We start from the raw sequence: 24,143 nt of genomic DNA, 5'->3' as shown, positions 1-24,143 counted from the left end.
GGTTTGGTCAGAGGATCGGCCAAATTTATCTCTGACTTCACATAGTCAATTGAAATTATTCCATCTCTCAACAGTTGTTTTATGATATCATGTCTCAGTTTCATGTGTCTATTTTTACAATTATAGAATTTATTCTTTGTAATAGCTATTGCCGCTTGACAATCACAATGCATAGACACATGAGGCAATACGTCCTTATTAAAGGGATATTAGCTAAGAAGTTTCTTAGCCACTCAGCCACAGAACCAGCTAACTCCAGAGCTACAAACTCTGATTCCATAGTCGGTCTAGCTATGATCGTCTGTTTAGCTGATTTCCACGATATTGCACCACCACCAAGGGTGTATACATAACCACTAGTGGATTTAGTCTCATCTGAATCAGGATCCAGTTTGCATCATTGTACCCTTCTAAAGCAGAAGGAAATTCACTATATAGTATACCATAGTTCATGGTTCCTCTCAAATATTTCATTAGTCTATCTAATGCAGACCAATGCTCTCTGTTGCGATTATGAGTATATCTACTCAGTCTACACACAACATAGACTATATCAGGCCTTGTAAAATTCATCAGACTCCCAATAATCTGTGCATATTTAGTCTGAGCAACTGGGTCACCATTATTCTTTTTCAACTGAGAGTTAGTATCAAAATGAGTTCTCATAGATGTGACATTAAAATATTTAAACTTCTTAAGAAGTCTCTCAACATAATGTTCTTGTGACAACATTATTCCATCTTCACTCCTTATAACTTTAACTCCCAATTACTTCACCCAGATCTTTCACATCAAACTTAGTAGACAGAAACAATTTAGTACTTTTACAGTATTTAAACTTGTACCAAATATAAGTATGTCATCAACATACAGACATATTATCACATAATTATTGCGTACCACTTTAGTATAAACATATTTATCCACCTCAACTGAGAAAAAACCGTCTCTCAGTCAGACTTGTTCAAATTTCTCATACCATTGCTTAGGAGCTTGTTTAAGGCCATAAAGAGATTTAATTAATTTACAAACTTTATTTTCTTGTCTAGGGATGACACAGCCTTCAGGTTGAACCATATAAATTTCTTCTTCTAAATCACCATTTAAAAAAGCTATTTTGACATCCATTTGATGGATAAAAAGCTTACGGATTGAAGCTAAGGCAATTAAAACTTGAATAGAAAAATCTAGTCACTGGTGCAAATGTATCAAAATAATCTATATTTTATTTTTGAGAAAATCCTTTTGCTACTAACCGAGCTTTATATTTATCTAAAGATCCATCAGGATTAAATTTCTGTTTGAAAATCCATTTACAACCAATAGGCTTTGCACCAGGAGGTAAATCTTTTAAAATCCATATTTTATTTTTCAAAATAGAATCGATTTCAACCTTTATTGCCTCTTTTCAATAATTAGCTTATGAAGAAGATATAGCTTCAAAATAATTTGATGATTCATTATCAACAAGAACAAGAACAACAACAACATATCCAATATTTTTTCACACCGTGGGGTCTGGCGAGGGTAGTGTATATGCAGACCTTACCACCTACCTTGTGAGTATAGAGAGGTTGTTTCCAATATACCCTGGCTCAAGATAGCATAAGACCACGTTAATGAAAATATAGGCAAGAAGGGACAGTACCAAAAAACCACATAAAGCAGAGTAAAAACAACAAGACAGTAAGGTGATCAACAATTAAAGAAAACAACGGTTAGTCATATAGAAAGTGAGGCTGCGTGAAAATCATTATCAACAAGAAAAGTTTGAAAATCATTCCCATAAGAAAAATATTCCTTCCTAGGCCTTTTGCTCCTTCTCAGTTCCTCGTTAGAGGTAATTTCATTATTTGTTTCAATACGTGTATGAGGAATTTTGTCAGACGGTGGATAAATATATTCAAAGAACTCATCATTCTTTGTCTCAATTATAGTATTGCAATCAAGCACATCACTTTTTAAAACAAGAAATCTGTATACAACACTATGTTCAACATATCCAATAAGCATGCAATCATCAGTTTTAGAACCTATTTTTCTCTTTTTAGGTTCATGCAACATGACTTTAGCAAGGCACCCACACACTTTTAAATATTTCAAATTAGGTTTATAATCCTTCCACAATTCATACGGAGTTTTGCCAGTTCTTCTATGTGGTATTCTATTTTGTAAGTGACATGCAGATAAAATAGCTTCACCCCACAAATTATCAGGAGCATTAGAACTAACATAATGTTTATCATCGCTTTCAATGTTCTATTTTACTTTTCAGCTACTCCATTTGACTCAGGTGAATAAGGCGGAGTAACTTCATGAATAATTCCATTCTTTTCACCAAAATCATTTAAGGATAATATATTCCCCACCTCTATCAGATCTAATTCTCTTAATTTTTCTACTAAGTTGATTTTCAACCTCCGTTTTATAAGAAATAAAAGCACTAAAAGCATCATCTTTATTTCTAAGCAAATACAACTTGGTATATCTAGAAAAATCATCAATAAAAGTCACATAATATCTTTTACCACCTCAAGTCATAGATCGCCTAACTCAGTGTGAATCAAGGATAACAATTCAGTTTCTCTATTTATGGAGAAACGGGTCTTTCTACTACTTTTAGCTTCAGCACATATTTCACACTTGTCAATATTATTTGAGTCTAAATCAGATATTAATCCTAGTGACTACATTTTCTTTATATATGCGACATTAACATGTCCTAGTCTAGCATGCCATAAAGAGATAGACTCAACCATATAAGCAAAAGAAGATGCATTTTCATTCCTAGTATCATAAATATTAAGCACAAATAAACCATGATTACAATATCCATTGCTCACAAAAATATTATTTTTGGTCAATACGGCCTCATCATTTTCAAAAGAAACCTTCACTCTAACTTTTCCCAATAACCCCACAGAAACCAAATTGGTTTGGATATTAGGGACATGCAATATATCACTCAATGCTAGAGTTTTACCAGATGTGAGTTTGAGACGAATTTTTCCTTTCCCAAGAACGCGAGTTGTTCTTGAGTCACCAAGATAAATAGTTTCTTCTCTTTCCTCAACTTGGGTGTAATTTTTGTCTGCACAACTGTGCCTAGTAGCATCAGATTCTATCACCCAATTTCTCACATTGGACACATTATTTATTTAGGAAACGATCGCAATAATTATATTATCCACTTTAGTCAAATTTAATTTTGACTTAGCGAGATTGTCATTTATCCCAAATCTTCTCTTGCATTGAGGTGCATTTTTCTTGAAGTTTTTAATATTAGCATTGAATATGTAACCATGTCTATTCACATACCTATGTTTTGACATTAGTGTCTGCCAAAGTTGTGGATGCAATAACGTATATGCAACACCGTGGATATCTGGCAAGACAGCTAGAACAGTAGCAGTGGAGACAACACCAAAATTGGTAGCACCATCAAAAAATTTCGTAGTGGTGTTACTTGCCATAGTTTCTTAGATTGTAGGGAAATAACATGGAATAATAATAATAATAATAATAATAATAATAATAATAATAAAATCACTTGGATATAATGATATTCTGAATAACTTTGAACTCAAAACAATGGAGAAGTTGTATCCATAACAAATTGTTGGAATTAAAGACAACAAGAATTTAGAACCTTTCTTCCACGTTTTCTCTCGGTGCACGTTAACGTGGACTTGCTAACGTACGCATTTGGAAGCCATGAGAGGAAGAGGGCGACCTACATGGAATCTTATGAAGATTCCGACTACTGATCCGAGATCATCAGACGCAAGGCAGGCAGTTATGGAGCTATTTGTCTCACCAAAAGGGGTGAGAATTGAAGAACCAACAGACAACACTACTCCGAGGAGCATGGTGAGTGAGCAGAACAAGCTAGAGTCAAATCCAACAATCAAAAATGGCAAGATGAAAGCAACGATAGCTACACCTGTAGCTAATAGTGGACTAGGTTGTGGATCTGGGAGTGGGAAGACACAGACAAACTTGAATACGCCAAATAGAAATGAAACGGTGCCATGCAAAGCTGATAATGTTGAAATCCTCAAAGGTACTGATCAAATAGAGAAGGTAAGTGGAAATCAATCATGGGCAAATATTGTAGCAGGGAATAAGTTGGAAATGAGAGGCATGAATCTTCAATATATTGCACCGATGATCCAAGATGGGGAGAAAATTGTGAAATTAGATCCTGAGGATGTTGAGCAGGAAAATGCAAAATGGAGCACAACAATTATACTGTTTGTAATTAGAGATTCATCTTCCATAGGAGCAATGGATCGATTCATTAATTCAGTTGGTAAATTCTCCATAAAACCTCAGATCTATTATCATAATGAAGATTATTTTAATCAGATTTGCAAATTTGGAAGAAAGGAACCAAATATTATATACTGGGCTTCGCACTATCAACAATCGTCCCATTGTAGCGAAAGCATGGACATCAGATTTTAATTTGCATGATGAAGTGTTGAGAACCATTCCTTTGTGGGTGAAGTTCCCAAATCTCCCCCTTAATTGCTGGAGTATGAAGGCACTAAGCAAGATAGGGAGTGCCTTGGGATATCTAGTGTATGTTGATGATTGTACAACTGGTACAGTTAGAATTTCTTATGCGAGAATGCTGATTGAGATGGACATCACAAAGCCCCTTCCTAGAAGAGTGAAGATGCATGACCCAATGGGGAATACAATTGAGCAAGAGATAAGCTATGATTGGGAGCCAACATACTGCAATAAATGTCTAAAGATAGGACACAATTGCAAAGAAAACTTAGTTCAACAACCACAAAGGCAGGCATACAGAGGAAGAGAAAATAAAGTCAAACAAGTATGGCAGAAGACTCAAAAAGCTGGTCCTAAAGAAAATAATCACGAGAAGGAGCAAACAAAGAGGATGGAAATAACTAAACCACCAGAGAATAGAACAGTGCAGATTAGTGCAAATGCAAAAGAACCTGAAGAAGAAGGATGGAAAACAGTTACAGGGAAATCAGCAGCAAGAATGGTCAAAGCAAAGCAAGCTGAAGGTCAGACACTAGGTGGAAATAATGGATTTCAATCTTTAGGAAGGGAACAAACAACAAATGAACCAGGAACAAGCAGTATGCAGCTGAGGGGTTATGGGGTACAGGAAATATAATACCCAATTCATACCAGTATGAGTGTGATCACATTGAATGTTAGAGAGTTAAATAAGGCATACAAGCAAAAGGAGATAAAGGAGTTCATAAAGCAAAATAAAAAGGTAGTGATAGCCTTAGTAAAACATAGAATAAAGGAATAGAAAGCTAGCAGTATAATCAGTAAAATTGTTCCTGGATGGCAATGGATATCTAATTTCAGCAACAGCAATAAGAGAAGAATTGGATACTATGGGATCCCAGAATATTTGAGCTTAAACCAGTTGACATAGATGGCCAATGCATACATGGAATGGTCAGAACACACTTAAGATTACTAGCATTTGGATTTACAGCAATATATGGATTGCATACTATAAAAGATAGGCTGGGTATGTGGCAGAAATTGAGGCAGATAAATAGCTTGCAGCAAGGACCAGCTGGTAATGGAAGATTTCAATGCAGTATTGACTAGTCAGGATCGACAGCATGGAACTATAATACAAGATATGGAAACAAAGGATTTTAGGGAGTTCATGACTGATACAGGAATGAATGGATTGCCTATTGTGGGAAGGGATTACACATGGACAAATAACCATACATATAGCAGAATAGATAGAGGATTGGTAAATATAGATTGGATGATGACAATGCCTAGAATGAGTATACAAATCCTAGAGCCATCTTTCTCTGATCATTCCCCACTTAAGCTGATGATTTCACAAATGCAGAGGAAGAAAACCAGTTCATTTAGATTTTTCAATTACATTGCTGAGCATCCTCAATTTATACAAGAAGTAGATCAAGTATGGAACTCAACTGGAGAAAATAGAAAGCTACAGGGAGTATGGAACAAACTAAAAAGAGTTAAGCAAGTTATTAAGGGGCTTAACACTCAACACTACAAAGGTGTTGAGGACAGAATCAAAGTAATCAGAAGGGAACTGCAAGAAGTGTAGGAGAAAATAAGCTGCAGAATGCTGAATACAGAATTAATTAAGGAATCTAAAGAGTAAATTGGAGAAATGGATACTGATAGAGGAAAGAATCTATAGGCAAAGATCAAGGGTACAGTGGCTGAAGTTGGGAGATACTAACTCTGCATATTTCTTTGCTCATATGAAGAACAGGAACAGTTTGAATGGAATTCATGAGCTCACGAATGATCTAGGGGTGCAGTTACATATGGAGGAGGAAATAGAGACAGAAATACTTGGATATTATAAACAATTGCTAGGGTCAAATGCTCCTACAATCCCAACAATATATCCAAATATAATGAAAAGTGGGATGATAGTAGCCTATATTATGCGATGTAGATGCTATTTATGCTCTAAGTTAACCATACTTTATTGATGTTTTAAGTGCTAAATGATAACAAAATGCTCTAATTGAGATTTTTATGCTTTGCAGGAGCTACTCCGAGTTAGGAGGAGGATATAGAGTGTTTTGGGGTCAAATATGTGGATACAAGGCCAATCGAGAAGAGCCCGGATGAAAACGAGCAAGAAAAGGCGAAGAAAAAATGGGCAACAGTCCACCAAGACTGTGGTAGGGCCGCGGCTGGAACGCGGTGGAAAAAGGCACAAAATAGAATTGTATAAAACGATCGCGGTTGGACCGCGATCGCAGTTGGACCGCGACCGCGGTCGATCTGGAGAATGCCAAGAAAGTCCAAGGGCCAAAGTGTAAAGCGTGGAAACTTATCCTAACCCTATATAAACTCAACAAACTCGCCCAAGTTAAGGGGAAGCTTGTACTTTTAGACCTAGGGAGGCTAAGGAGATCGGGGATTCGACCTAAGGAGGCAAGAACACACTAGGAGCAAGGCAGAGAATTCTTCTACGAGTTTTTTACTTCCTTCTTCCTATTTTCATTATTGGTTATGACTTTTAGTATTGTATTTTTGCATACTATTATGAATAGCTAATTTGTTATCTAGGGTTTTGATGGAACCTTTTGGAGGATGAATTCTTGTTATATTTTTATATAATTGAGCTATTGGATTTCTCTACTTGTTCATCTACGTGGTTGTTGTTGTTGATTGAATGGCGATCAATTGATTGTGCCTATTTAGTATGTACTACTCGAGAGAGAGTACATATTTAGGTAGTTGTTGAATAACATCACTCCTAACGTATGTGAGAGATCAATACGGAGGGTTTAAAGGCGCGATTAGAGATAACGAAACCTTGGTGCGATCATAGTGAGTGGTGAATTAGTGCTAGCTAGTGCAGTTCGAGAGAATACATCTAGTAAATTGTGGTAGTTGCTCAAAAGAGAGCTACAACACTCAGATTACTCACGATCGGTAGAGAATACTTAGGCGAAATTATAGAAGACGTAGCGGGAAGGATTCCGACAATTGGGAAAATCATAACTCTAGACCTACTAATCTTTTCTCCAATCCTTAGTATCCCTAATTTTTAATTTACTTCTTTAATTTGTTAGTTAATTAGTTAGACATAAAAATCTTAATATTACAACTTAGGAATTGTTTGAGCTTGTCTTCCGAGTGATATTGAACAGTTATAGTGAAACCTTAGTTCTCTGTGGGATTCGACTCCGGACTTTTATACCGGATTATATTTGCAGCGACCGCTTATCCTTTTTAGGACTAGAGTTGGGCGTGATCAAATTTTGGCGCCGTTGCCGGAGAGAAATCAATGTATCCAAATGTAATGAAAAGAAGGACAATGCTCACAAGAGAACAACAAGTTAAACTGATCCAGCATGTCACAAAACAAGAGATATGGGAAACTTTACAAGATATAAATGATTTGAAGGCACCAGGTGTTGATACCCAATTTTTCCTATATATTTTTATATGCATAAATACCTTCAAAATAGCATATATATGCATATATAAGCATGCATAAGGTTTTTACATTTTTTCCATAATTTTAAGGGCTTAAACTAATTTATTTCCTCCCCTTTTTATTCATAAAATCCCCAATAATTATCCCTCAAATTATTGTTATGATGATTTAGTCATTTAATTTCTATATTTATGCCAAAATATGGTTCAAATATTTTTTGTGCATTTTTATAGTTGCATTTTGTATTTTTAAAGCTAAATTGCATATAATTGCAATATTAGCCCTATTAATGTATAATTACATTTATATGCATAAAATTGGCCTCCTATATTTTTAAAATGTTAATTATCTATTTTAAATCATTTTAGTACACAAAATTATTTTTCATAAATTATTATTATTTATTATAAATTATATGGGAAAAATTGGCTATTTAAAATATAGCCAGATTTGCCTTTCAATTTCAGCCTAATTAAACCCATCCCTAGCCCAATTTCATATTAAACTACCCCATCCAAACCCTGAACTCGCCTACCCGGCCCAGCACCAATTAAATCCTGGCCGTTGATCTCTCAGATCAACGGCCCGTATTAATCCTTTCCTTTTTAATTCCAAACGACCCCCTAACCCTAATCACTTCTCTACATCCGCCGCCCTAAAATTCCATCGGCTCTCAAAATGCTCTCAACCTAACCCGAATCTTCAACCGCCGACCTCCCATCTCCGGCCATCTCCGGTCACCTCTCATCGTCGCTTAAGCCTCCAATGGCTTCTCTCATGCCACGCTCACCTTCTCTAAGGTCTTCAAGGGCCCTGGGCCACGCCGACTTGCATCTAGGGTTTGCTATTTGGCTGTTCTTGGCCACTCCGGTGTGATTTCAAGCAAAATCATGCTGTATTTGTCGCAATCCTTGGGCTTCTAGACAGGTTCTTGCATTTCTATATGGATTTCTTCTGAAACCCTAATTTCTTCCCGCATCTCCTAGATCTGTACGATTTTAAAACGATTCGAGTTTGTTTCTTTGATGTTTTACACTGTTCTTGAATCCTTTTTACACGAATCATCGATTTCAAAGTGTTTTCACCCTCTTCTAAAATTAGGGTTTTCGAAACTTCTTCTAAAACTTTGTTTAAGCCGATTCTTTATATTTAAACTTCTATATCTTGCATATTTCGACTGATTCTATGATTTTACTACCTCTTCAACTGGCTTATGTTGAAAACCGTAATTTCTTAGTTCTAATCTTGGGTTTTTGAGTTTTGTTTTGATAACGTGTACGGTTAATCTATATGTTTTTGTGATTCTGTGATTTTACCCTATGATTTCTTGTTGAGGTTCCTAATTATGGCTATCCCTGCCTATTGTTTGATTTTACCCTATTTTGTTCGCCAATATTTCTGATTCTTCATTTCTCCTGCTTGTATCATGCTCATTCTACTAATTCAGACTATGCTCTACATGAATCCCTCATTTATATATGATATTTGTCCTACTCGACCTCTTAGAGTTCTGGTTTTTGCTTACTATGTGCTTGTTCTTATAAAGTTGTGCTAAATCAGTGCTATTTTCTACTTTCGAATCCTTGAATCTTTGTGATTGATCTTTCACTAATTTCGCATGATATCTCTACTGATTTTTAACCTTGTAAAATATTTTCTGGCCTTATTCTACGGTCAATTATGCTATAAATTGATTTCGTAAGTCTTTCCTTGATTAAAATATGCTGAACCTAGCCTCTATTACATGTGTGTACTTGTACTATGCAGAAAATATTTCCTTATTTGTTATGCTCAGCCTTATACGATTTCCTTCCTTATTTGTCACATGTTTATTACCGTTTGAGGTTGACTCCTCAATTAAAGGAGTACTCACCATGATTTCGTGACCGATTGATTCTAAGTCCCCATAATTACTGATGAACTTTGATTTTTACCTTATTTGATACCTGCTTTCAAACTATATATACACACTCTTTCATTAACAAAACACGAACACTTTGGTTCAAAAGCTCTCTCTCTCTCATACTTAAAACTTTCTGCTCTTTGTGCTACTTGCTCTTATTCTGAGTTAGCCGGCTGTAAGCCAAGGCTAACTATTGTGCTCTCCTGCTCCTTCACTTATGCTTACTGTCCTCTTTACTGGTATGTTGTAGTTTCAATTCAAGTTCCAAAAACAATATGGTTCTTTTATTTCTTCAGTTCATCTTGTTTCTAGTTTGCTTCTACTTATGATTTTGCTGTGAAACTTGCAGTTAAGGTGATTACATAATTAGCATATTATGAACCCCCTTCCTTAGGATCAGTGTGAGCATGTTCCCCCTTTATGTAGTCTGTTTTTGTTTTTGCACTACCTGGTTTATGGTATGAATCCCCTCTATGTAGTCTACACTCTTGACTTGTATGGTTCTAGAATTGGTCTTAAATCATTTGGATCCTACACTAAACCCCCTTAAGTATTGCTGGTTCTGTGACTGTGCTTGATTAGTTGTGTTTGAGCATGTCTGTACCACTTCCTAAGACCTTGGCTAGTTCTGTGTTTACAATCATGTGTTCTATGTGTGCCCAATCCCCATCACCCTTGTGTGTAGCTTCTTTCCTCTTGATTTTGGTCCTGTGAACACTGCTGATGTGATTTTAGATTCCATGTTTGATTTACTGTTGCTTGATCATGTAACTCTCTCTTTTCAAAGTTGTTTTACTGCATGACCCTTTCTTTTATTCTACAAAATTATTTCAAACAAGTCTCTTTTAACACTGTTTTCTTACTAAAACCCTTTCAAACTATGTCAAGCACTCTCACTCTACTCCTAAGTCAATAAGTTCTGCCCCCTCTAGTATGTGTATTGTCTTGGGATCCTCTTGAGAGCCCTCTGAACTCTGGCATACTGAGGCTGGCCCTTCCACACTGCACTTATTCAAATTTGGTTACCAAGTCTAGGTGCAAGCACTGCCCGGGATCCTTGAGATCCTTAGGGAACTTTGATGCACCTGGACTATGACATTGTCTATGGAATTTGGGCATTTGAGGCTATTGGAGGCTTTGGAAACCTGGGCTTAATTGAAGGCTTCCTGTAGAATAGCTTCTTATTTTCTTATTTACTTATGTAATTCATTCATATGGTCTGTAATAACTTGTAAACGAATATTGGGTAACTAGTAGAAAGGGGTGGGTAGGTACATGTTTGTGGGGTAATACGGGTAGAAACCATGCCTATAGGACTTTACATTTTGATTTGATTGCTTTACTAAGTAGAAAACATGCCTATAGGATTTTCATATCTTGTCATATTTGTCTCACCATGTTAGAAATCATGCCTATAGGTTTCAAGTGATTCATAATAGAAATCGTGTTTATAAGTCTTAAAATGAGCTTCACAAGTAGATACCATGCCTATAGGATATAATTTAACCTAGCCTCTGTTATAATAAGTGTTTACATGTTTTCCATGCCTGCAAAGTTTCTGAAATCAGTGTTAAACAACTAGATATCATGCCTATAAGGAATGCCACCAGAAATTCTGCCTGTCGATCTAAACTAGTTTAAATCAATCCAGTCTACGTTTAATTCACTTCGAAACTGGTTTAATTAATGGTTTATATTTCCTGAAATGAGTTCTTTTAAAAACTGCCTTAATATGTTATTAGACAGCATGCCCATAGGGATTTTAAAGTCTGTTTTAAAATCTGCCCTGTTTTACTATAAAATATAGTCATCAGTATTCCGCGTATAGGCAAGCCTGTAGGGCGTTTTCAAACTTGCAATCCTGAAACTGTTTTCTATGACTTAATGTTTCTGATCCTAATAGGTTTTTTAAAAAAAAACAATAGGCAACTGCTAGGGTCATTACTCCTGAGTTTATAAAATAAATTGCTTGTCTTCTGCATATTCACCTAGACATCCTGCCTCAGGATACTGTTTAATAAAAAACCCTTGATTGTTCTTGATGTCGTGATGTTTATGTGCCTTATTTGAGGAGGAAACTTTGAGCCTCTAATTGATCCATTTTATTTTATGTGTTAAAAGTCCTAATTGTTTTGCATGTCGCCTTAGAATTTTCACCTTAAAATCTTAGGGGTCTGTCTAGAATCACATATAGGTAGAGGTCCTAAATCCCTCCAGGACCATTAAGAAGGGACGAGTAACAGCACGCAATAGAGATCGCTGACCAAACACTCGCTTTGCATGACCACTAAGGGGATGGGAAGGGTAGATATGAATATGATGACTACGCGCTAATGTCACGTGTAGCCCCTCATCGAGGAGTGTTTACCGGACATTATGTGGGGTGATCCTATAGGCTAACCAACCTAGGACTCCTCTTTTACCAAAATTCCTTTTTCTATTTTAAAACCTTTGTTTACAACTTGTTCAAAAAATCTTTATTATTTGAGTTACCCAACGTGCTTTACTTGCAACCTATTTGATTCAACTGTTTATTTATATGGACTAATTTGTGAATATAAGTTCGGACGGGACCCACATTTGTGGACCAAGAGGGGTTCCTAACACCTTCCCCTCGAGGTTATTTCGAGCCCTTTACCATAATCTCTGGTAATGCAAACCAATCCAAGAGTTAATCGCTCTAGGTGCCCTAACGCACCATAATCCGTTAGGTGGCGACTCTTCAAATACCCAATTCCCAAAAGGAAATGAGTTATCACACCCCATGAAAGTGTCGAAACCCGGACCTCTCTCCGCGGAGAGGGAAAAAAGGGGGCGCGACACCAGGATATGATAGTCTCAATGTAGTTTTCTTAAAGAAGTCTTGGCATATCATAGGGGAGGAGGTAACACAAGTTGTGCTGGATTTCTTTCAGACATCACAAATGTTTAAGCCAGTTAATTGTACCTCAATAACCTTAGTTCCTAAAGTCAAAAACCCTGCTACTATCAAGGAGTATAGACCTATCTCATGTTGCACCACCCTCTACAAAATCATTTCAAAGGTATTGACCAGTAAACTACAAGGAGTTATGGATAATCTCATAGATAAGACTCAATCTTCTTTTGTCCCTGGAAGAGTAATAATTGACAACATCATTCTCATCCATGAGTTAATAAAAGGGTATGGAAGGAAAGGAGTGTCTCCTCGACGCATGATGAAATTGGACATGCAGAAGGCATATGACTCACTTGAATGGCCATTTCTTGAGCAGGTTTTGAGTGCACTGCTTTTCCAGACCAGCTTGTGCAATGGATAATGACTTGTGTACAAAGTGTTACATATATTATCATGATGAATGGTTCACCAACTCAGCCATTTGAAGCCAGGAAAGGACTTAGACAGGGGGACCTACTATCCCCTTTCCTTATTGTGCTGGCAATGGAGTATCTCACAAGAAGATTGAAGGCATTACATCACATACCAGATTTCAACTATCATCCTAAGTGTGCAAAGATGCAAATCATGCAGCTTGGATTTGCAGATGACCTTTTGTTGTTTTGCAGGGGTGACATGGTTTCAATTCAGTTACTATACAATTGCTTTCTGGATTTCTCAAAAGAATCAGTGTTGGAGATCAACAAGAAGAAAAGTTCCATATTCTTTGGTGGAGTATCACAAGATATTCAAGCAGACATACTGGAGTTCCTGGGAATTCAAAAATGGGAGTTGCCAGTAAGGTACCTGGGAGTACCTCTAAGCTCTAAAAGGGTCTCACTAGTTCAATGTAAACCTCTACTTGACAAACTAGTGGGAAGAATTACATCCTGGACGGTCAAGCTATTGCCATATGCAGGGCGACTACAACTAATCAAAAGTGTTTTGTTCTCCATTCAAACCTATTGGGCTCAAATCTTCATGCTTCCAAAGAAGATTACCAAGTTGATTGAGGCAATTTGCGGAAGTTTTTTATGGACAGAAGACAACAACATATCAAAGAAAGATCTACTAGCTTGGGAGAAAGTATGCCAACCCATGTCAGCAGGAGGCTTCAATGTATTGGATATTGGCCTATGAAACAAAGCAGCTGTAAGCAAAAAATTCTGGAATCTATGCAAAGAAAAGAACAAGCTATGGATACAATGGGTGCAGTGCTACTACATAAAGAACAAACATGTGTAGGAGGTGAAAATGAACCAAGCATCTGGATTATGAGGAAGATATTGAAAGCTAAAGAAAACTTTGAGAAAGTAGGATATACTTATGAAGATCTCAGGCAGATGCATGCTTGCTCTATCAAGCACATATACCATAAACTGAGAGGAGAATTTAACAAAGTGAGTTGGAGGAAATTGGTATGCAACAATGTAGGATGTCCTAGGCAGATATTCATGCTAACTCTGGTGGCAAATGGCAGACTGAACACAAAGGATAGATCGTTAAAGTGGGGTATTCACAATGATCAAACATGCCCTCTATGCACACAGGCAAATGAATCTATACAACATCTATTCTTTGAGTGCCAATATGCACCTGAACTATGGAAGAGGATGCTCAACTGGCAAGGTATTAGCAGGAACATATATGGCTGGTCTTAGGAGCTGAGATGGGCAGAAAACTGGACAAGAAGTAGGAATGCAAAAACAAAGCTATTCAAGATTGTATTAGCAGGGTGTGTATACTTTGTATGGCAGGAAAGAAATGCAAGACTATCTCAAGCCAAAGCGAGGAACTGGGAGATAATTAGCAAGCTAATTGTACAAGAAGTACATTGTAGAAGTAACAGTAAAACAGTTAGAGCTCTAAGTAGATTGGATTACTATCCAACATAATAGATAGAGTAACAGACGGATAGCAATAGAGTGTACGGGGGAGGGAGGAGAAGTATAGGAATACATGTATGGGTTTTGTATTGATTGTAAATATTTTTCATGGTATATAAAAGTTTAATTACCAAAAATAATAATAATAATTATAATAATAATACTGCAATAATATTATTTGTAAGCAGATACACGAATTGGCTTAAGTCGTGTTGGGCACTGTCTTAAGAAATTATTTCAGCAGTGTGAAATGTTTCCCCAGGATTAAACAAGCGTACCTCTATTTATTTAGAGGATACAAGAATCAGCAAAATTAAATAATACCAGAAAGTTTTGGAATAAACCAGAGGGAAGAAATAATAACAAGAGATAATGATTTGGTCAATAGTGGGAATAATAATTATAGTAATGATTAGCTAAAGAAGAAAGCAATGATTAGCTAAGAAAAAGTGTAAAAAAATGACCAAGTTTTGTTTATTTCTCTTACGGATGAACAAGAAGGCTATTTGTAGAGATACCAGGGGTCTTCTTAAACAAGTGTTTAATTGCATGAGGCCATCTCCAACGTTGGCCCATTTTTTGTCCCCAAAATAGGGATTCCCCATTTTGGGGATAACTTACTCCAACCATTCCCCCATTTTTTTTCCCAAATTTTTTATATTCTTCTCTCTCTTCTATATTATATTATTATCTTTCATTTCAATTTTATTTTTTAATTTCCATTAAACAAATTCCATCTTTTATTTTTATTAATTTGTAATTTCCATAATTAAAACAATTCCATAAAATTTTAAATAATATAATTTGTAAGCAATTATTATAGATTAACTAATAATTCAAATAAAAGTGAAATCATTGCGATACAAGATTAATTAAATACATATCACATAACGATAAAATTCATTCGAAATACTAGATAAATATTCAACTTCAACCTCTAGTATTCTCCCATAAATGATCTATTAATGCATTACGAAGTGCAAAATGAGCATCTTTGTCCTTAATTCTTCTATGTGGAGCTAAAAATTCTTGAAATCGTTGATTTTCATCTACTGCAATTTCTACTGTTGGAGTTGGACCTTCCAAATCATCTTGAATTGGTGCATTAAGATCGCGCTCATCCTCGATTATCATGTTGTGCAGTATAATACATGTAGTCATTATATCATATAGCACTTCTTTTTGCCAAAAACGTGAGGGTCCTGCAACAATTGCAAAACGTTGTTGCAAAACTTCGAATGCACGTTCAACATCTTTTTGGCATGATTCTTGTTTCATCGCAAAATATTTCTTCTTTGCCGAACGTGGCTCACGAATAGTTTTTACAAGGGTTGACCATTTTGGATATATACCATCAGCTAAATAACCCATATTATATTCTTGTCCTTGAATAACATAATGGGCGGGAGGAGCAGTACCTGCAGCAAGATCGGAAAACAAATGTGATGACTATAAAACATATGTACCTGCATAAAATCCATCGGACGGTTGAGATTAGAACGAAATCCACTCGACGGCTGAGATCAAAATAAAATCTATCCTCTTCTCATCTACTAAATTATTGTGTCTATTGAAATCTCTATATATTGACGTGCCAACATAACCTTCTATAACCACAATTGGCTTTTATTTTTCTTTAAACCGATAATTCACTTTTTCTCTAATCAGTTAAAAAAATATCTATTCGATCTGCAGGATAATCTGTAAGCGAAGATATTCTATTATGTAGAATGCATTTAGATGCTTCTCAAGATCCAATAACAGGCGTCAATCAATCTAGAGATCAATTTTGGGGTCGAGTTGTAGATGCATACAACAATACAAAGGAAGATTTTTGGGAGAGTCGCACCAAGAAATCGTTGCAACACCGTATGCAAATGATTGAGAAGGCGGTAAGAAAATTAAACGAATGTGTACGTTTAGTAGAAAATTTGCGTCCTAGTGGTGCTTTTGAGCAGGATATTGTGAGCATTTATTTTGTAGTTACTTATATTTTATTTGTATATATATATTTACTTACTATTTTTTTTGTTTTTTTTTAATATTTGCAGCTTACAGTCAAAAGCTTTACTTATGCAAGATTCGAACTTCAAAAAGGGTTTTAAATTTGATCATGTGTGAGCTATAATGACGAATTTTGAAAAGCTTAACGATGGCGATTTTGGAAGGTAAAAAACCATTTTACATAAAACAAATCATAATTTCATGGTTTGTGTTACATCAACCTTGAATGGAGCCTTGGCGTAATTGATAAAGTTTTGCCTGTGATCAGGCGGTCACGGGTTCGAGCCGTGGAAACAGCCTTTTGCAGAAAGGTTGGGTAAGAACTATGTATAATAGACCTTTTGTGGTCCAATCCTTCCCCGGACCCCGCGCTTGGCAGGAGCTTAGTGATCGGGCTGCCTTTTTTTTTTGTGTACGTCAACCTTATTAGCTATTTTACAACTACAAAATGAGGGATTGGCATGATGGCTAGCCATTTAACTGTGCTTGGTTTGGAGTTGGATATGTTCTTGTATAACTGAAATAAATATTTTTTTGTGAGTAAATTTATTGTTTATTACTGTTCTCCTGAGCCGAGGGTCTATCGGAAATAGGCTCTCTGTCCCATTGGGGTAGGGTCTGCGTATACACTACCTTCTTCAGACCCTACTTTGTGAAATTTTATTGGATCGTCGTTGTTGTTGTGATTTTATTTGTGTTTGGTTATTACAAAATGTGTTTCAAAGGAAACAATTTTCATAAAAAGGTGAAACACAACTTTCTCCACTTATCGAAGGAAGTCATATTTTTCGCTAGTATTTTAACATTAATTTTTTTATCACTTGGTTCTTTTTCTCTGCTAGAGGAGTTCCAACATCTCAACATCTATTAAAAACGCCGCTCCTTTAAACTTACTTGTGAAGATATAAGTGGAGGAGTATTATCAAAATTTAAATAGTCATGGGTCTTTTTATTTCATAAGTGTTCTATCTATTTTCTAGTGGCTTCTTGCTTGAAGCCTTGTGCCAAATAATCTTATATAATTGGTTTATGACAAGAGTTTTACATGTGACATTATTTAAAAATTATTTGACAAATGACTTTACTAAGTTAAGTGGCTATGAATATCTATAATGTGGCCTTTTGCATGAAGATATGTGGCCAAATGGCTAAGCCATTAAACAAGTGACAATCATTTTTCAGGGCATCTCCAACCTTGCACCATCCCCGTAATGGGGGAAATTTTTGGGGGAATTTTGCTCCAACCTTCCCCTATTTTTGTCCCCAAAATGGGGGATGAATAGTGTTCCCTCAAATATGGGGGTACACTATTCATCTCCCCCATTACTATTCATCAATTTTTTATTATTATTTTATTGTTTACCTCAAATATGGGGGTACACTATTCATCTCCCCCAATTACTATTCATCAATTTTTTATTATTTATTTTATTATTTAATTTTTTAATTTATCTCTTTATATATACCTAATTATGTTTATTGTAATGTCTTTTATAATATTAATATTATATCTTAACTTGGTGTATAATTTTGAATAATTAATTTTCGTGCATTTATTATTTTATGTAAAATTATAAGTTAATTGTACAAAAAAATATATAATTATCTCAAAAATGAATGGTGCAAATATAAAAAATATTATTCTTGAATCTGTGGCTGATTATGACCTTTGGATATGGCATGCATATTTTGGTATGCCCGGCACATAATGACATTAATGTTTTAGAGTCATCACATTTGTTTTTCGATCTTGCTGCAGGACTGCTCCTCCCGCCCATTATGTTATTCAAGGACAAGAATATAATATGGGTTATTTAGCTGATGGTATATATCCAAAATGGTCAACCCTTGTAAAAACTATTCGTGAGCCACGTTCGGCAAAGAAGAATATTTTTGCGATGAAACAAGAATCATGCCAAAAAGATGTTGAACGTGCATTCGAAGTTTTGCAACAACCGTTTTGCAATTGTTGCAGGACCCTCACGTTTTTTGGCAAAAAGAAGTGCTATATGATATAATGACTACATGTATTATACTGCACAACATGATAATCGAGGATGAGCGCGATCTTAATGCACCAATCAAGATGATTTGAAGGTCCAACTCCAACAGTAGAAAATTGCAGTAGATGAAAATCAACGAATTTCAAGAATTTTAGCTCCACATAGAAGAATTAAGGACAAAGATGCTCATTTTGCACTTCGTAATGCATTAATAGATCATTTATGGGAGAATACTAGAGGTTGAGAAGTTGAATATTTATCTTAGTATTCGAATGAATTTTATCGTTATGTGATATGTATTTAATTAATCTTGTATCGCAATGATTTCACTTTTATTTGAATTATTAGTTAATCTATAATAATTGCTTACAAATTATATTATTTAAAAATTTTATGGAATTGTTTTAATTATGGAAATTACAAATTAATAAAAATAAAAGATGGAATTGTTTAATGGAAATTAAAAAATAAAATTGAAATGAAAGATAATAATATAATATAGAAGAGAGAGAAGAATATAAAAATTTGGGAAAAAAAATGGGAATGGTTGGAGTAAGTTATCCCCAAAATGGGGAATCCCTATTTTGGGGACAAAAAATGGGCCAACGTTGGAGATGGCCTCATGCAATTAAACACTTGTTTAAGAAGACCCCTGGTATCTCTACAAATAGCCTTCTTGTTCATCCGTAAGAGAAATAAAACAAAATTGGTCATTTTTTACACTTTTTTCTTAGCTAATCATTGCTTTCTTCTTTAGCTAATCATTACTATAATTATTATTCCCACTATTGACCAAATCATTATTCTCTTGTTATTATTTTCTTCCCTCTGGTTTATTCCAAAACTTTCTGGTATTATTTAATTTTGCTGATTCTTGTATCCTCTAAATAAATAGAGGTACGCTTGTTTAATCCTGGGGAAACATTTCACACTGCTGAAATAATTTCTTAAGACAGTGCCCAACACGACTTAAGCCAATTCGTGTATCTGCTTACAAATAATATTATTGCAGTATTATTATTATAATTATTATTATTATTTTTGGTAATTAAACTTTTATATACCATGAAAAAATATTTACAATCAATACAAAACCCATACATGTATTCCTATACTTCTCCTCCCTCCCCGTACACTCTATTGCTATCCGTCTGTTACTCTATCTATTATGTTGGATAGTAATCCAATCTACTTTAGAGCTCTAACTGTTTTACTGTTACTTCTACAATGTACTTCTTGTACAATTAGCTTGCTAATTATTCCCAGTTCCTCGCTTTGGCTTGAGATAGTCTTGCATTTTTTCCTGCCATACAAAGTATACACACCCTGCTAATACAATCTTGAATAGCTTTGTTTTTGCATTCTACTTCTTGTCAGTTTTCTGCCCATCTCAGCTCCTAAGACCAGCCATATATGTTCTGCTAATACCTTGCCAGTTGAGCATCCTCTTCCATAGTTCAGGTGCATATTTGGCACTCAAAGAATAGATGTTGTATAGATTCATTTGCCTGTGTGCATAGAGGGCATGTTTGATCATTGTGAATACCCCACTTTAACGATCTATCCTTTGTGTTCAGTCTGCCATTTGCCACCAGAGTTAGCATGAATATCTGCCTAGGACATCCTACATTGTTGCATACCAATTTCCTCCAACTCACTTTGTTAAATTCTCCTCTCAGTTTATGGTATATGTGCTTGATAGAGCAAGCATGCATCTGCCTGAGATCTTCATAAGTATATCCTACTTTCTCAAAGTTTTCTTTAGCTTTCAATATCTTCCTCATAATCCAGATGCTTGGTTCATTTTTCACCTCCTACACATGTTGTTCTTTATGTAGTAGCACTGCACCCATTGTATCCATAGCTTGTTCTTTTCTTTGCATAGATTCCAGAAATTTTTGCTTACAGCTGCTTTGTTTCATAGGCCAATATCCAATACATTGAAGCCTCCTGCTGACATGGGTTGGCATACTTTCTCCCCAAGCTAGTAGATCTTTCTTTGATATGTTGTTGTCTTCTGTCCATAAAAAACTTCCGCAAATTGCCTCAATCAACTTTTGGTAATCTTCTTTGGAAGCATGAAGATTTGAGCCCAATAGGTTTGAATGGAGAACAAAACACTTTTGATTAGTTGTAGTCGCCTGCATATGGCAATAGCTTGACCGTCCAGGATGTAATTCTTCCCACTAGTTTGTCAAGTAGAGGTTTACATTGAACTAGTGAGACCCTTTTAGAGCTTAGAGGTACTCCCAGGTACCTTACTGGCAACTCCCATTTTTGAATTCCCAGGAACTCCAGTATGTCTGCTTGAATATCTTGTGATACTCCACCAAAGAATATGGAACTTTTCTTCTTGTTGATCTCCAACACTGATTCTTTTGAGAAATCCAGAAAGCAATTGTATAGTAACTGAATTAAACCATGTCACCCCTGCAAAAACAACAAAAGGTCATCTGCAAATCCAAGCTGCATGATTGCATCTTTCACACTTAGGATGATAGTTGAAATCTGGTATGTGATGTAATGCCTTCATCTTCTTGTGAGATACTCCTTGCCAGCACAATAAGGAAAGGGATAGTAGGTCCCCTGTCTAAGTCCTTTTCCTGGCTTCAAAATGGCTGAGTTGTGTGAACCATTCATCATTATATATGTAACACTTTGTACACAAGTCATTATCCATTGCACAAGCTGGTCTGGAAAGCAGTGCACTCAAAACCTGCTCAAGAAATGGCCATTCAAGTGAGTCATATCCTTCTGCATGTCCAAATTTCATCATGCGTCGAGGAACACTCCTTTCCTTCCATACCCTTTTATTAACTCATGGAATGAGAATGATGTTGTCAATTATTACTCTTCCAGGGACAAAAGAAGATTGAGTCTTATCTATGAGATTATCCATAATCCTTGTAGTTATGAGTCAATACCTTTGAAATGATTTTGTAGAGGGTGGTGCAATGAGATAGGTCTATACTCCTTGATAGTAGCAGGCGTTTTGACTTTAGGAACTAAGGTTATTGAGGTTACAATTAACTGGCTTAAACATTTGTTGATGTCTGATAAGGAATCCAGCGACAACTTGTGTTACCTCCTCCCCTATGATATGCCAAGACTTTTTTAAGAAAACTACATTGAGACTATCATATCCTGGTGTCGGCCCCCTTTTTTCCCTCTCCGTCGGGAGAGAGGTCCGGGTTTCGACACTTTCATGGTGTGTGATAACTCATCCTTTTGGGAATTGGGTATTTGAAGAGTCGCCACCTAACGGATTATGGTGCGTTAGGGCACCTAGAGCGATTAACTCTTGGATTGGTTGCAACCAGAGATTATGTAAAGGGCTCGAAATAACTCGAGGGGAAGGTGTTAGGAACCCCTCTTGGTCCACAAATGTGGGGTCTCCGTCCGAACTTATATTCACAAATTAGTCCATATAAATAAACAGTTGAATCAAATAGGTTGCAAGTAAAGCACGTTGGGTAACTCAAATAATAAAGATTTTTTGAACAAGTTGTAAACAAAGGTTTTTAAAATAGAAAAAAGGAATTTTGGTAAAAGAGGAGTCTAGGTTGGTAGCCTATAGGATCACCCCACATAATGTCCGGTAACACTCCTCGATGAGGGGCTACACGTGACATTAGCGCGTAGTCATCATATTCATATCTACCCTTCCCATCCCCTTGGTGGTCATGCAAAGCGAGTGTTTGGTCAAGCGATCTCTATTGCGTGCTGTTACTCGTCCCTTCTTAATGTCCTGGAGGGATTTAGGAACCTCTACCTATATGTATTCTAGACAGACCCCTAAGATTTTAAGGTGAAAATTCTAAGGCGACATTGCAAACAATTAGGATTTTAACACATAAAATAAAATGATCAATTAGAGGCTCAAAGTTTCCTTCCTCAAATAAAGGCACATAAACATCACGACATCAAGAACAATCAAGGGTTTTTTATTAAACAGTATCCTGAGGCAGGATGTCTAGGTGAATATGCAGAAGAAAGCAATTTATTTTATAAACTCAGGGAGTAATGACCCTAGCAGTTGCCTATTGTTTTTTTTTAAAAAACCTATTAGGATCAGAAACATTAAGTTCATAGAAAACAGTTTCAGGATTGCAAGTTTGAAAACGCCCTACAGGCTTGCCTATTACGCGGAATACTGATGACTATATTTTATAGTAAAACAGGGCAGATTTTAAAACAGACTTTAAAATCCCTATGGGCATGCTGTCTAATAACATATTAAGGCAGTTTAAAAGAACTCATTTCAGGAAATATAAAACATTAATTAAACCAGTTTCGAAGTGAATTAACGTAGACTGGATTGATTTAAACTAGTTTAGATCGACAGGGCCAGAATTTCTGTGGCTTCCTTATAGGCATGATATCTAGTTGTTTAACACTGATATTCAGGAAACTTTGCAGGCATGGAAAACATGTAAACACTTATTATAACAGAGGCTAGAGTTAAATATTCCTATAGGCATGGTATCTACTTGTGAAGCTCATTTTTAGACTTATAAACACGATTTTCTATTATGAATCACTTTGAACCTATTAGGCATGATTTCTAACATGGTTGAGACAAATATGACAAGATATGAAAATCCTATAGGCATGTTTTCGTACTTAGTAAAGCAATCAAATCAAAATGTATAAGTCCTATTAGGCATGGTTCTACCCGTATTACCCCACAAACATGTACCTCCACCCCTTTCTACTATTACCCAATATTCGTTTACAAGTTATTACAGACCATTATGAATGAATTACATAAGTAAATTAGAAAATAAGAAGCTATTCTACAGGAAGCCTTCGAAGTTAAGCCCAGGTTTTCCAAAGCCTCCAATAGCAACAATGCCCAAATTCCATAGACAATGTTCATAGTCCAGGTGCATCAAAGTTCCCTAAGGATCTCAAGGATCCCGGGCAGTGCTTGCACCTAGACTTGGTAAGCCAAATTTGAATAAGATGCAGTGTGGAAGGGCCGCTCAGTATGCCAGAGTTCAGAGGGCTCTCAAGGAGGATTACCAAGACAATACACATACTAGACGGGGCAGAACTTATTGACTTAGGAGTAGAGTGAGATGTTGACATAGTTTGAAAGGGTTTTAGTAAGAAAACAGTGTTAAAAGAGACTTGTTTTGAAATAATTTTGTAGAATAAAAGAAAGGGTCATGCAGTAAAACAACTTTGAAAGAGAGATACATGATCAAGCAACAGTAAATCAAACATGGAATCTAAAATCACATCAGCAGTGTTCACAGGCCAAAATCAAGAGGAAAGAAGCTACACACAAGGTGTGGGATTGGGCACACTTAAAACATGATTGTAAACACAGAACTAGCCAAGGCTTAGGAAGTGGTACAGACATGCTCAAACAAACTAATCAAGCACAGTCACAGAACCAGCAATACTTAAGGGGGTTTAGTGTAGATCCAAATGATTTAAGACCAATTCTAGAACCATCTCCTTCCTC

The 24,143-nt window shown here is 36.0% G+C and overlaps 1 protein-coding gene across 1 annotated transcript; it reads left to right on the top strand.

The window, feature by feature from the left end:
* On the top strand, positions 13,195 to 13,917 carry LOC109236031. The gene has a single exon (XM_019402264.1). The coding sequence runs from the start codon at positions 13,195 to 13,197 to the stop codon at positions 13,915 to 13,917; it is 723 nt and encodes a 240-aa protein (XP_019257809.1).

This window comes from Nicotiana attenuata, chromosome 1 (genome assembly GCF_001879085.1).
Source record: "Nicotiana attenuata strain UT chromosome 1, NIATTr2, whole genome shotgun sequence".
NCBI classification, from domain to species: Eukaryota; Viridiplantae; Streptophyta; class Magnoliopsida; order Solanales; family Solanaceae; genus Nicotiana; species Nicotiana attenuata.
Note: the sequence above shows the minus strand (reverse complement) of the source record. Positions and strands in the feature narration are given on the sequence as shown.